The sequence below is a fragment of the Saccopteryx bilineata genome, chromosome 4, assembly GCF_036850765.1.
Source record: "Saccopteryx bilineata isolate mSacBil1 chromosome 4, mSacBil1_pri_phased_curated, whole genome shotgun sequence".
Taxonomy (NCBI): Eukaryota; Metazoa; Chordata; class Mammalia; order Chiroptera; family Emballonuridae; genus Saccopteryx; species Saccopteryx bilineata.
Window position 1 is genome coordinate 137,416,973 of NC_089493.1, and position 15,582 is coordinate 137,432,554.

Genomic DNA, 15,582 nt, shown 5'->3' on the forward strand with positions numbered 1-15,582 from the left:
ACTATTGCTGTGTCTCATGAAACTAGCCTCTGGAGGTACTGGTGGGAATGGGCAGAGATTCTGTGTCTGACGTGTTTGGGAGACACGTGCTCTCTCTGAACGCCCTTCAGAGAGTGCAGTGCATATTAGCAGAGCTTCGGGGGAGCAGCCTCTCTGGCCCCAGAAGCCAGTGCAGCCAGCAAAGGTGCTGCCACATTCTCAGAATGGACCTAGGAAGTGCGGCTCTAAGCTCTTCTTACTCAGATGTGTGATGTTGGCTGTTAATTTTGAAAGAAATTCTTGATCAAATTCTAATTTATTGAGAGTTTTTATAAAGAGTAAGTGTTTAATTTTATAAAATGACTTCTAGCATCCAGTAAGGTAATTGTGATTTTTCTCCTTTAATTTGTTGATGTGATCTGTTTTTCTAATGTACTTCTTCATACTGAGCCATTCCTGGATCATAAGAATAAACTCTGCTTGATCTTAGTTTTAATAGTTTAATTATTTTGTTAAAAATGAAACTTGACCTGTCTTATAGTTCTTTCCCTCTAAAGTGATAGCAGGATTATGCAGCTTCACAAAATGAACTAGAAACTTTCGCTTTGTTTCTGTGCTGGGAACATGTGCGCCTTCTAGTTTATGTGTTTGCTCCCTGAATGTTTGAAGCTCGGAGCCTGAATGGAGGCAGTACTTTGCCAGTGTATCAGTTTTTCCTTAGTTGTTAGTTCATCTAGGTTTTCTTCTCTGGAGGATCTGTTTTGTTTTCTAACAGAAATATAAATTTTATTAATATTTTCTAAGTTAATATAGAATTGACAACTATAGACTTAAACTTTTAGTTCTCTCCATATCTTTTGTGTTCTTTATCATTTTGTGCCCTTGTATTTTTTCCTCCCACCCATTTTTTTGGGGGTGGGGATAAATTAAACCATTTTATTGAGGGTTTCAGGGGAGGGCTGAAGGCTGGAAGGACAGGGCGGTCCACCGTCCTCAGCCTGGCCGGACTGCCCCAGGTTCCTGTTGCGGAACTCCCACCCAGTTCTCAAGCCTCAATTCTCAGCCTTGCCAAGCATGTTTCTTTGTCCCCCTCACAAGCAGGAGGTGCCAGATTTGGCAGTAGGGCCTGTCACCTAAAAGCTCAGGCTCTGGGGCCAGATCGCCTGAGTTTAGTCATGATGTCCCCTCATAGGGGTATGAACTTCAGTGAGATTTTCAATATGAAGTTATGGTTTTCTTGTCTGTAAAACAGGTAAATAAAACTTATCTCACAGAATTGTGGGGAGGATTACATGCATTTAAAGCACTTAGATAGAACAAACAGGTCCTGGCACATCATCCAAAGAGAAAGTTTCTACTATTTCTATGGTTATTATTAATATTGCTTATCAAGTCTACTTTTGCTTTTTACATATTTTTCAGTTTGAAATTAGTACATAATACTTGAAGAATATTTGAAAAATGGGACAAAGTTTAAAAAGATTTATAAGTCACCTTTGATCCTACCACCCAAAAGTACAAATATCTTGTTATGAATATTACTTTAGATATATGACTGTCAATACATTTTGGCTCCCATTTATTGTGCTGGGGATAAAAACTATTTTTTTTCCAGTTGACAAAAAAAAAAATGGGTAACATATTTGGGAAGCAAACTTTGAAAACTTTTTAATAAATCCACATACACATACATATGTATTTAGAATTGTCAGCTAAATTCATTGGAGTCTTTGACTCTCCATTTCCTATAGGAAATCTCATTATTCACAGGTTGGGAAAGCCTTTATAAGTTCACATTTACTTAATACTGTATTTTCTATAGCTGCACAGTTGGAGATCTTCAAAGCAAGATAGATGGCTTGGAAAAGACTAATTCAAAGCTTCAAGAAGAGGTTTGTAACTTACTGAAATTCTTAAAACAGAATGGCCCAAGGTTAAGAGGACTGGTGTAGTCACTGTACCTGACCAGAGCTGCTCACTGGTGGGACTTAGTTGCTGACCTTGAGTTTTGCTGCACATGGGACAGCATACTCAGAATGTGTGTGTTCTGCCCTGACAGGGCTCCCATGAGCCAGTGCAACTGATCCTGGGCCAGTTCTAGGGGACTTGGGTTTTATCACCTCACAGCAATTACCACTGGACAAGCCCAGCTCCTATGTGCTCTTCCCTTCTCCTCGCCTTTCCTGTACTGTAATGCATCTCCCTTCTCCCCAGCGGCACAGACTCTGAGCTGAGACAAAACTGCCCCCACTCATCTCTTCTGTGTTTTGGCCACCCAGGAGCATTGAACCAGTCTCCCCACAGTGTAGTTTTCCCTCTGCCTTCTCACTAGAAGAGAGAACATGAAAGGACAGGAAGAAAAAGGGCTGAGACCGAGGAAGACAGCTTGCTGCCAGTTGCCCAGCAGTCTCCTTGGTGAACATGCCTTGTCTCCTGTTAGCAGTAGGGGGTTGATCAGCCCTTCTGAGGCTTTCTGCTAGTAGCGGTCCCTAGCTGCTCCAGTGTCCCCACCAAGTCTCACTGGGGAGGAAGAGGACTGTGGGAGGGGGTTGGAGAGTGGACTCCCTGCCTCCCCTTGGTGGAGGCAAGTTACAGCCAACAGGAGAGTTGCAGAGCACGCCTTTGTGTGGATGACGCAGTTTAAGTCTCACCTGAAGTTGACTGCTCTCCTGAGGGGTCAGCCCTGAAAAGCTTTCAGGAAAAAAGCTCACATTTGTGTGAGAAGGAAATTCAAAGGCATCTTTTGTAGATACGCATCACAGAAGAGACCTGGCCCCACTTAGAATTGAAAACTCACCTTCACCTTGGGTGGATGGGCGTTTGGGCCTCAGTTTAGGTCGTAGGTATTTGAGTTCTCATCTCCAAATCGGATGATAATGCATACCTTTACACTATTTTAAAGATTACATTAGATTAATATCATGTAAATGTGCCTAATACAACAGTTGGCATGTGGATGGCACTCAAGAGATGTTAGTTGATTTTAGAACAAGCAGATTCACTCTTTGTTCTCCCAGACTCTGGCATGCTTTGAAGGAAGGTCTAATTTAACTTCTGAAACTAAATAACTGGGTTATTATTTTTTTCAAAAGCAAACAATTATAGCCTGACCAGGGCACAGTGGATTGGGCGTTGGACGGGGATGTGGAGGACCCAGGTTTGAGACCCGGAGGTTGCCAGCTTTAGCGCGGCTCATCTGGTTTGAGCAAAGCTCACCAGCTTGGACCCAAGGTCACTGGCTCAAGCAAGGGGTGGTCTGCTGTAGCCCCACGGTCAAGGCACGAATGAGAAAGCAATCAATGAACAACTAAGGTGTCACAACAAAGAATTGATGCTTCTCATCTCTCTCCCTTCCTGTCTGTCTGTCCCTATCTGTCCCTTTCTCTCTTTGTCTCTGCCACAAAAAAAAAGAAAAAAGAAAACAGACAGTTATATTACAAAATGTCCTTTAGAGAAAAGTATACCTTTACATCTTTAGAGAGCTCATGGTTTTTGCCTCTGTCTTCCCTTGCAGCAATTTGTACCTTTGAAAGCCTTAAAGTTTCTTATTTGGGCATAGGAGTTATGTTTAGAAACTCCAGTTCTGGCCTGGCCTGTGGTGGCACAGTGGATAAAGTGTTGACCTGGAATGCTGAGGTTGCTAGTTTGAAACCCTGGGTTTGCCTGGGCAAGACTTATAAGAAGCAACTACAAGTTGATGCTTTCTGCTCCTCCCCCACCCTTCTCCCTCTGTCCCTCTCTCTCTCTCTCTCCCCATCTCTCAAATCAATTTTTTAAAAAAGTGGGCTCTGAAGTCTAAGTGGACTTAGATGCTCTTGACTAAGACTCTTAAGATGAAGTGCTCAGTGCTTCAGGACCCCATTAGTGAATGATTTTAAGAGCATAGCCAACCACCAAGGGCAGGGGTCTCACTTCTTTCTTCTCCAGTGCCACCTTCTCTTTCCAGGCTGTGTTCTGAAGCTGGATAAAAAAGGATTGGTTGGGGCATTTACTCCTCTGGTTTCTGATAGCTTCTCCTTAGCATCCTGCTTCTATGCACTTTTCTCTAAACTACAATAACTTGTTCAAGGAGGGGAAGATCTCTTCCTCAGGCACATCTTAGATGGTGTGGCTGTGCTTCTACCCCAGAATACTTTTTTTTTTTTTTAATTTTATTTATTCATTTTAGAGGGGGGGGAGAGAGAGAAAGAGAGAGAGAGAGTGAGAGAGAGAGAGAGAGAGAGAGAAGGGGGGAGGAGCAGAAAGCATCAACTCCCATATGTGCCTTGACCAGGCAAGCCCAGGGTTTCAAACCGGCAACCTCAGGGTTCCAGGTTGACGCTTTATCCACTGCGCCACCACAGGTCAGGCCTACCCCAGAATACTTTAATTCTCCCTCACATGATAAAACATCCTTTTGCTCATTGGCTAGAAAAGCTGGAAAAAAAATAAAGAATCAGAAATTCTTATACTTAGTTCTTAGCCCAGAATTCTTAGCTAAGTGACAGCTTTCTTTATCATGTGTTATATATATAGTCCTCATCTTTTCTTAAGTATTTTTAACATAGTTGATTTTTTAAAATTAAGGAACGAGACTATACTACATAACCTGTTTTATTTCCATATTGGCAATGTAAGTATATTCTCATATTATTAACAGCTTTTGTAAACATTTTAATAATTACATATGTTTGTTCTATGCTTCTTTTGTAATTTATTAAACCATTTCTCTAATATTGGACAACCAGGCTTTTTCTAATGTCTTGTATCCATAAATCTTTACCCACATAATGTGTAGTGTACTATAATTTTTTTTATTTTTTTTAAAATCACATTGTAGTCTTTTTCTGTGTGTGTTACAGAGACATAGAGAGGGACAGATAGGAAGGGAGATGAGAAGCATCAATTCTTTGTTGTGGCACCTTAGTTGTTCATTGATTGCTTTCTCATATGTGCCTTGACTGGGGGGCTACAGCAGACCGAGTGACCCCTTGCTCAAGCTAGCGATTTGGGGGTTTTGAACCTGGGTCCTCCATATCTCAGTCCTATGTTCTATTCACTATGTCACCACCTGGTCAGGCTGTACTATAATTTTTATAAAAGGAGAAAACTGGAGGATGGCAGAGATGGCTAGGGGCAGGGGTGGGATAGATTTTATCATACCTATTTTTATATCTTTAGAATTTTGTACTATGTAAATATATAATATATATTACCTATTTAAGACAAGGAAATAAAATATTAAATATGTAAAAATAAATTGTCAACTGTGAAGATATCAAATATTAGATTTTCATTTGAATAGTAAGATTTATTTTTGTGTTAAGAAATATAAAAATCTTTCTTAATTAGCTTTCAGCTGCAACAGATCGGATTTTTTCACTTCAAGAAGAACAACAAAAATTAAGAGAACAAAATGAATTAATTCGTGAAAGAAGTGAGAAGAGTGTAGAGGTGAGAACTTGGCCTCACAGTTGATTGGCATGGTCCCTTACTCTGATATGTCCATTACAAATCGCAAGCCCATGGTTCAGTTATGACCCAGTCCTCAGAAAGTGCCTCCTGCCACTATGCCTTTCTTTTCCCCCTCAGGCCAGTTGAACCACTTGGGGGTTATGTAAGCACACTTCACCCTTACCTCTGGTGAAAGTTCCTATTCATTCTTCAGCCCATCACTGCCGTGCCGGGCCCTCTGTGATCCATCCCTGGTGCCCATCGGTGGGCCTGGGCCCTCCCTCCTTGTCCCCACAACTCTTTGCACCTCCCTCCTTTGTAGAATCTGTTTGCTGTTTTGTAGATTTTCTGGCTTGATCACCTGATGATTTGGAAGTAGAGATCATATCTGATTCATCTTAAAATTTATTTAGTGCTGAAAACATGCTAATAAATACTGGATGGTAAATTGAATTGGGGCCTTTCCTCCTAAGGATGATTGTTCTGTTTTAAAGAAAAGTACAGTTAAATTGCGTTCTGAACCTAATTTTCTTTTTAAAAAATCTATTGGCTTGTTCTCATCCTCAAATTCAAAGATACTTCAAAATAGCTTTAATATTTTAACCTTTCTTTATTATGATTAAGAAATAGAAATTATGCTACATTTTAAAAAATTATGCTAGCCTGACTAGGCGGTGGCACAGTGGATAGAGCATCAGACTGGGATGAGGAAGACCTAGGTTCGAGACCCCGAGGTCGCCAGCTTGAGCGCAGGCTCATCTGGTTTGAGCAAAAGCTCACCAGCTTGGACCCAAGGTTGCTGGCTCAAGCAAGGGGTTACTCCGTCTGCTGTAGGCCCACGGTCAAGGCACATATGAGAAAGCAATCAATGAACAATTAAGGTGTCACAATGAAAAACTAATGATTGATGCTTCTCATCTCTCTCTGTTCCTGTCTGTCTGTCCCTATCTATCCCTCTCTCTGTTCTGTAAAAAAAATTAAAAAAAATTTATTCTATATTTAAAATACTTTATGGTTGACTCGCTTCCCATTAAGCAACCTTTTTTCTTGGTGTTCTTATTGGATACAGATAACAAAACAGGACACAGAAGTTGAGTTGGAAACTTACAAGCAAACCCGGCAGGGTCTGGATGAAATGTATAGTGATGTATGGAAGCAGCTGAAGGAGGAGAAGAAAGTCCGTTTGGTGAGTGTGTGAGCCTGAGTGTCTTTAGAAAGCATTCCCCAAAAGCCCTGTAAGCAATTTCTTTTTTTTTTTTTTTTTTTTTTTTTTTTACAGAGGCAGAGATAGACAGGGACAGACAGACAGGAACGGAGAGAGATGAGAAGCATCAATCATCAGTTTCTCGTTGCGAGATGCGACTTCTTAGTTGTTCATTGATTGCTTTCTCACATGTGCCTTGACCGCGGGCCTTCAGCAGACCGAGTAACCCCCTGCTGGAGCCAGCGACCTTGGGTCCAAGCTGGTGAGCTCTTTGCTCAAGCCAGATGAGCCCGCGCTCAAGCTGGCGACCTCGGGGTCTCGAACCTGGGTCCTTCCGCATCCCATTCCAATGCTCTATCCACTGCGCCACCACCTGGTCAGGCCCTGTAAGCAATTTCTTCAGCAGTTTTCACATACATGCATACCCTGCTGACACCCACAGACAGCCCAAAATTGTCCCTTCAAACACACACACACAACAGGCCACGTTTACCATTCAGTTCTGTTGTCACTTATATTTTTCCAATTTTATAAACCTTTTCCAGGGATCGCTGTGAAAACAGATGCATGGTTTCTTTGACAATCCATTTCCCTCAGTCAGAGCCCCTGAACTGTTTATTTCTACTCCATCTATGAGGCAATGGCCAGTGTTTTTTATTAAACACAGTTGTATGTGCTTCATTTCTTTGCATAGATTTGGAGAACACATGTCCTGAGTTACCTAGGACAAAACCATTTCAAACTGGTTTCACCTTTGTTGCTATCAACTAGCAAATCATTTCAGAAGTTCTAACATTGCAACATAAAATTGCTTTAGCATTGACACACAAGACACGTTCTTTGAGACAGTATGTTCTGATTTTAGGATTTGAAGAACAAAGTTGTTAGAATTCTAGGTTCGTATTGCCACCTGCCAGCTTTCTATTGATTTGATGCAAAGCCAGTTTTCATTGTAAAATGAGAAGGGGAAAAACTTAATCTAGTTATGCTCTAGACAGACTTTTTAAAATCTCCCTAACCTATTCTGACTTTCAGTTTATATTTTACATATTGCCCAAGACAATTTTTGTGTTCTACTTTAGTATTATTTTCCTTGTTACTCTCCTTTTAAGGAACTAGAAAAAGAATTGGAGTTACAAATTGGAATGAAAACCGAAATGGAAATTGCAATGAAGTTACTAGAAAAGGATACCCATGAGAAGCAGGACTCTCTCGTTGCCCTCCGACAGCAGCTGGAAGAAGTCAAAGCGATCAATTTGCAAATGTTCCACAAAGTTCAGGTGGGAGCTGGCTCTGTGTCTGAGTTGCAGCTTGGTTTCCTGCTGCTGTCTACAGCAGTCGTGCTGTCACATGCTGCCTTTCAGTTTTTCATTCGTCCTGCCAGGGGTGGGGACAGACACGTGTGAGATCCCAGTGTGTGTCAGACCTGGTTCTAGGCTCTGTTTACATGTTACTATGTTTATTATATTTGAGTCTCCCAGCAATCCCTGAGAAAAGTTTATAAAATGAGGGAAATGTGAGTGACAAGACAGAACCGAGGGGTTAAATCTTATGCCCCTAATGGCACAGCTGATCAGTAGAGCTGAACACTGAGCTGTGCCTGTTGTGCCTTCACTGCCTGCCTGCTGTCTGTTTCTTTCTACTTCAGTGGCTAGTTGCTAGAGAAGTGGATTAAGGATAGACTCTGGTATTGTATTTTCAAGGTTTGCTGAGTCTCTAGGCCACACGAGCTGCTCACCTTCCCTGTCATTTCAGGGTGATCAAAGGAGCCAGCCCAGAAAGTATTCATCATGCCAGAGTTTTAAAGATAAAAACTAAAATTGTAAAGCTTCCTTACCCAGAAGCTATCTAGAAGGATGTTATTCTGGGTCCTTCTCAAAACTTTTTGAAGTTCTGTTTCCTATTTTATTGCCAAAAGAGTCCCACTTCCTTTTCCATGGTTGTGGTTTCAATCTCACTTGTCAAAGACAATGTAAGAGCAAAACAGACAGTACAAATAAACTGTCCTGTCTTTTTAAACTATCACATCCACCCTAGCTGGTTTGCTCAGTGGATAGAGCATAGACCCAGCATGCAGACGCCCTGGGTTTGAACCCTGGTCAGGACACACATGAGAAGTGACCACCTGCTTCTCTTCCCTCCCCTCCCCTCTGTCTTATCCTTTTCCAGCCAGCGGCTCCATTGGTTCGAGCATCAGCCCCAGATGAGATGACCAGGTGGATCCTGGTCAGGGCACATGTGGGCTTCTGTTTATCTCCCCTCCTCTCACTTAAAAACAAACAAAAAAACTATCACATCATCATCATAACAAGAACTTTGAAAATCAAAGTAAAAAGAGTAAAAAAAAAAGAATTTTGTCCTAACAAATTACTTATTTTAATTTTTTATGTTTTTATCTGGTTTGGGTGAGTATGTAGACATATGTGACACATATGTTAGGGGAAACTAAACTACAGTAATAACTTAGCAGACCCTAACATAGAATGGTTTAAAAATATGGAAGTTTGTATCTTTGTTATTTTCAAAGAGAGAATCTCAGGCCAGCAGCTATACTTAGCACAGCCATTCAGAGACCCAGGCTAATGACAGCTCCAGCTCTCAGGGCTACTCTGGGTGACACCATTCTTGCTAGTGGAAGATGGGGGAGAAAAGCAAAAGTCCAGCACCAGGGGTTTCTTCTCAAGGTGTGAGACGCAGGCAGCAGACATTATTCCATACGACTACATAGCAAAGGGCTGCTCAAAATAGAGACAGACTCCTACACAGAGAGCAGGCTGGCAGCTATTGAGGGTGAGGGAGATGGAAGGATAGAGAAAAAAAAAAGGAACAACAGTGTGGTGATTGCTGGTGGGTGGGGAGGAGGAGAAAGATCTGGACGGTGACTTTACTTGGGGGAGTGAACACAACACAGTGCACCTGAAACTTGCATAATTATATTAACTAGTGTCACCCTAATAAATTCAATTTAAGAAAAAAGAAAAGTGGGGGCTGCTCAGCATGGCCGCTTGGCTGCAGGGGCGCCTGGACTACAGTTCTCACTACAAGTTGGGTGAAGGGGAGAAGAAGTGATGATAGACATAGTTGTCCCTACCAAGCAGTCCCATCCAGTCCCTGCATCCTCAAAGTCTGCAGTCCCTTGGCGTTGGAAGCACTCCATCAAGCTCACGTGGCCTGTTTGCACCGGAAGACCTGCTGTCTCCTGCACATTAACCTGCCCAGCCCAGCATAAAATGGTAGAGGAGAAACAAGATAACCACAGAGAAATGCCTGTTTGGAAAGAGGAAACAAGGGAAGTGGCTTAAGGCAATCACACATTTTCTGGGCAGGGCACCCCGTTTTTTAGCATGTCTGTTACCCTGCTTCTACTCTGTAAAGAACTTGTCAAAAAAAAAGAAAGAACTTGTCAGCCTTCCTCCATGGCTCCTGAAAGGCCCATCATCTGGAACATGAGAGTGGGCTCTTAGGGAACCTGGCCTTCCTGGTGACTACACAGCTTTTCTGGACAGCTGCTTGTGGTCTGTTTGCTGGCTTGGAGGTTGTATTAGGGATCAGTCACAGGTAATTTTCAGGCATGACTCCTGGCCTCTTTGACAATGCAGTGCAGTAAGTCATAGCCTCTGGTCTGTTTATTTCTACTCATTTTGCGGATCAATGGCCAGTTTTTATGTTTTTATTTTTTTGTTAGCAAGCGAAAAGGAGAGAGATGGAAGGAAGGAGAGACAGACAAGAAGGGAGAGAAAAGATGAGCATTAACTCATACTTGCGTCACTTTAGTTGTTCATTGATTGCTTTCTCACACATGCCTTGACCGGAGTGGGGGGCTGCAGCTACGCCACTGATCCCTTGCTCAAGCCAGTGACCTTGGGCTTCAAGCCAGATCTTTGGGCTCAAGCCAGCGACCATGGGGTCATGTCTATGATTCCCCACTCAAGCAGCGACCCACACTCAAGCTGGCAAGCCTGTGCTCAAGCTGGCGACCTCAGTGTCCTAGGTTGACACTCTACTGTGCCACCACCAGTAAGGCTCAGTGGCTAGTTTGTTGGTTCATTTTTTTTAAACACTGTTCTTGTGCCTGCTTCATTTCTTTGCTCTATCCATGCCTCTCTCATATCAATGGCCAGTCATCTGAAACTGACTGAGCTGCGAGGGAACCCACCTAACCTGGCCTTTCTCACAGGGCTTCCCAGGGCTTCTACTGCTCAGTCTTCAGTCTTCTCTTACTTACATCAGGTCAGAAGCAGCTGGCTTTTCTAACCCATGAGGCCCCTACCTTTGACCCCCTGTTCCTTCCCTCATTATGCAAACTCCTTGCTTCCAGTGCCTGTTTAGACCCTGCCACACATACTAGCATCCTGGCTCTTTACAACCACTTCCCCTGTAACCATGGCATGGCTGTCAGAGAGTCCGTGTTCAAAGTTTGGGCAAATAGCAGCTTTGCTAACTGTTTACCATAACTAAGAAAGGTCACCAGCTTTCCAGCTTATAACACCTGCTGGCAGTGCCAAACCCTGACTGCTGAATCAGTGCTGCAGGCATTTGACTTCTTGTGGCCGCACAATACCCCATGTCCTCTGGTGGTCTGTTTTCACTTCTTACCCTGCCCCCCTCAGGGCTACAGGTGCAGAGGGATCAGTCGTAGCCCTCAGTTTGGGCCGCACTATAATAAGACACCTCTCGTGTTTATCCCCCTCCTCTTCTCCCATTCTCTTTCTTCTGTGCTAGCTTCTCAAGTGTTTTTGTTTGTAATTCTAAAACATGTATCATTTTGAGTACATAATTTTTTTTCTGTTCTGTTTGTCTATTTTTTAGATTCAATTGTTGATATTTTATTGCCATTTTATTAATCATATTTTTGTTTTTGTTTTTCTTAAAGAAGACCCTTTCACATATCATAATACTGGTGGTGATGAACTCCTTTATCTTTTTCTTGTCTGGGGAGCTCTTTTATCTGGCTTTTGAGCCTAAATGATTGCTTTGCTGGGTAGACTAATCTTGGTTGTAGGTTATAGCTTTTCATCCCTTTAATATTTCTTGCCACTCCCTTCTGGCCTGCAAAGTTTCTGTTGAGAAATCAGCTGATGGTCTTATAAAGCTCCCTTGTAAGTAGCTAACTATTTTCCTCTTGCTGCTTTTAAGATTCTCTCTTTGTCACCCTTGCTTTTTAGCTTGGTTGGTAGAGCATCGTCCCAAAGCCTAAATTGCTGATTCAATCCCCGGTCAGGGCACATGTAGGAACAGATTCATGTTCCTGGCTCTCTCTCCCTTCTTCTCTTGCTAAATTAATAAATAAAAGCTTTAAAAATTATTTCTTTGTCTTTAACCTTTTGTATTTTAATTATGGTGTGTCTGTGTGTGGGCCTCTTTGGGTTCATCTTGTTTGGGACTCTGCACCTCCTGGACTTTGTGTCTATTTTCTTTTTTTTTTTTTTTTTTGCATTTTTCTGAAGCTGGAAACAGGGAGAGACAGTCAGACAGACTCCCGCATGCGCCCGACCGGGATCCACCCGGCATGCCCACCAGTGGCGAGGCTCTGCCCATCCTGGGCGTCGCCATGTTGCGACCAGAGCCACTCTAGCGCCTGAGGCAGAGGCCACAGAGCCATCCCCAGCGCCCGGGCCATCTTTGCTCCAATGGAGCCTTGGCTGTGGGAGGGGAAGAGAGAGACAGAGAGGAAAGCGCGGCGGAGGGGTGGAGAAGCAAATGGACGCTTCTCCTGTGTGCCCTGGCCGGGAATCGAACCTGGGTCCACGGCACGTTAGGCCGACGCTCTACCGCTGAGCCAACCGGCCAGGGCTGTGTCTATTTTCTTCACCAAGTTAGGGAAGTTTTTCATCTTTTTTTTTTTTACATACTTTTTTTTTGTGTGTGTGACAGAGAGAGAGAAACAAATAGGGAAAAACAGGAAACGAGAGAGATGAGAAGCATCAATTCTTTGTTGCAGCATCTTAGTTATTAATTGCTTTCTCATATATGCCTTGACCAGGAGGCTACAGCAGAGTGAGTGACTCCTTCCTCAAGCCAGTGTTTTTATATTAAAGGGATGCTGAATTTTGTCAAATGCTTTTTCTTTATTGATAGGATCATATAATTTTCATCATAGAGTTTGTTTATGTGGTGTGTTATGTTAATTGATTTGTGGATATTGAACCAACCAACCTTGCATCCCAGGGATAAATCTCACTTGATTGCTGTGTGTGGTCTTTTTAATGTATTGCTGAATTTGGTTTGTTACTATTGTATAAAGGATTTTTTTTTTTTACACAGAGAGGGATAGACAGGGACAGACAGACAGGAATGGAGAGATGAGAGCATCAATCGTTAGTTTTTCGTTGCGCATTGTGACACCTTAGTTGTTCATTGGTTGCTTTCTCATATGTGCCTTAACCGCAAACCTTCAGCAGGCTGAGTAACCCCTTGCTTGAGCCAGCGACTTTGGGTCCAAGCTGGTGAGCTTTGCTCAAACTAGATGAGCCCACTCTCAAGCTGGCGACCTCGGGGTCCCGAACCTGGGTCCTCGGCATCCCAGTCCGACACTCTATCCACTGCGCCAGCGCCTGGTCAGGCTGTATGGAGGATTTTTACATCTGTGTTCATAAGGGATATTGGTCCATCATTTTCTTTTTTTGTAATATTTTTGTCTGGTTTTGGAATCAGGGTAATAAAAGCCTCGTGAAATGAGCTTGGGAACCTTCCCATTTCTCCAATATTTTGGGAGAATTTGAGAAGAATAAATGTTAGTTCTTCTTTGAATGTTTGGTAAAATTCACCTGTGAAGCCATCTAGTTCAGGACTTTCTTTTGCAGTTTTTTGATTACAGATTTGGTTTGTTAGTAGTTATCACTCAATTCAGATTTTCCATTTCTTCTTGATTCATTCTTGGAAAATTGTATGTTTTCAGGAATTTACCCATTTCTTCCAGGTTATCCACTTTGTAGGCCTATGGTTGTTCATAGTATTTTTCTATAATCCTTTGTATATCTGTGCTATCAGTTGTCACTTCTCCTTTTTCATTTCTGATTTTATTTCTTTGGTCCTCTCTTTCTCTTGATGAGTCTAGTTAAAGGTTTATCTTTTCAGGGAACCAGATCTTGGTTTCATTGCTCTTTTGTATTGTTTTCAGACTCTATTTTAGTTCCACTCTGATCTTTATTATTTCATTTTGTCTTTTGTGCTTTGTTCTTTTTTTTCTAATCCCTTTAGGTATAAGGTTGGATTATTTATTTTAGATTTTTCTTATATCTTGAGGTAGACCTTATCACTTTGAATTTATCTCTTACACCTGTGTTGACATTTGGGGTCATTGTATTTTCATTATTGTTTATCTCAAGGAATCTTTTGATTATTTCCCCTTAATCTCATTGTTAACCCATTTATTTTTTAGTAGCACATTATTTAACCTCCATGTATTTGTGTGTTTTTTAGTTTTCTTCATGTGATTGATTTCTAGTTTCATACTATTGTGTTTGGAGAAGATGCTTGATGTGATTTCACTCTTCTTAAATTTGTTGAGATTTGTTTGGTGACCTAACGTGTGGCCTATCCTGGAAAATGTTTCATGTGCACCTGAAAAGAATGTATATTCTGCTGCTTTGGGGTGAAATGTTCTAAAAATATAAATTAAATTCATCTGGTCTAATATGTCGTTTTAGGCTGTTGTTGTATTGTTGATGTTCTGGCTGAATCTATCTGTTGATGTCAGTGGGATGTTCAAGTCTCCTATTTTGACTGTAGTACTGGTGATCTGCCTGTATGTTCATCAATATTTGCTTTATATATTTACATGTTTCTACATCAGGACATAAATGTTTACAAGGATTATACTCTCTTGTTGGGTTGGTCTTTTTGTCATTATATGATGTCGTTTTGTTCTTTTTGGGTTTTTTTTAAAGTCTATTTTGTCTGATAGAAGTGTTGCAACCCAGCTTTAATTTTTTGGTTTCCATTTATATGAAATATTACTTTCCATTCCTTTACTCTGTTTTTTATTATTGTTTAGATGTTTTATTTCTATCAACAGTAATTTTAATTTTCTTTTTTATAATTTTTTTATTAATTTTTATGGGGTGACATTGATAAATCAGGGTACATATGTTCAGAGACAACATCTCCAGATTATTTTGACATTTGATTATGTTGCATACTCCTCACCCAAAGTCAAATTGTCTTCCGTCACCTTCTATCTGGTTTTCTTTGTGCCCCTCCCCTCCTCCCACCCCCTCCCTCTCCTTCTCTCCCCCCCCTTTACTCTGTTTTTGTAAAAATAATTTTTGATTAATTGATTTGAAAGAAAGAGAGAGAACCATTGATCTGTTGTTCCACTTATTTATGCATTCATTGGTTGATTCTTGTATGTGCCCTGACCAGAAGTCAAATAGCAACTTTGGCATAGCTGAATGGTGCTCTAACCCAGTGTTTTTCAACCAGTGTGCCGCGGCACACCGCGAGACATGGCCAGGTATGCCGTGGGGGAATTAAACATGGGTCCCCAAACTACGGCCCGTGTGCCGGATACGGCCTGCAGAGGCTATTTATCCGACCCGCTGCCAGCCACCTCCATCCGAACATAAACATTCCCCTCACAATCCCTCCAGCTATCAGCGACAGGAAGAGTGGAAGCACAGGGAATGCTCACTGACCAATCACCTTCTAGGATTCATCCCGACCACTAGCGATGAACCAATAGTAGGCCGCCTCTCTTCCACACCCAGGAAGGTTCCCGCTCGGCCTGCTGCGTACTTGTCATTGTGTGGCTGCAGAGAGTAGTTGAAGCTGCTACTCCTCCCCATGGTCCTGATTTCTAATCCTGGTCAGGACTGGAGGTAAATGTTGCCACCACTAGATGAAGCCTCAGCCTCAGCTGGTTATGTCTATCCTGATGGTGTATATAGGTATTTGACCTTTTTCTTTTTAAAAGAGGTCCCCTCAGAGGGTGATATACAATGCATCACAATGCATCACAATGTTAT

The 15,582-nt window shown here is 42.0% G+C and overlaps 1 protein-coding gene and 1 non-coding gene across 2 annotated transcripts in view; one reads left to right on the forward strand and one right to left on the reverse strand.

Moving 5' to 3' along the window:
- Positions 1 to 15,582, forward strand: part of RUFY1 (RUN and FYVE domain containing 1) — a 114,133-nt gene that overhangs the window by 66,239 nt on the left and 32,312 nt on the right. Inside the window, exons 8-11 of the mRNA XM_066278519.1 lie at positions 1,802 to 1,871; positions 5,311 to 5,412; positions 6,482 to 6,598; positions 7,729 to 7,896. Of these exons, the coding sequence (XP_066134616.1) occupies positions 1,802 to 1,871; positions 5,311 to 5,412; positions 6,482 to 6,598; positions 7,729 to 7,896 (457 nt within the window). The remainder of the gene's footprint in view (positions 1 to 1,801; positions 1,872 to 5,310; positions 5,413 to 6,481; positions 6,599 to 7,728; positions 7,897 to 15,582) is intronic.
- Positions 12,335 to 12,410, reverse strand: TRNAV-AAC (transfer RNA valine (anticodon AAC)). The gene has a single exon. It is a non-coding gene; the product is annotated as a tRNA-Val (tRNA).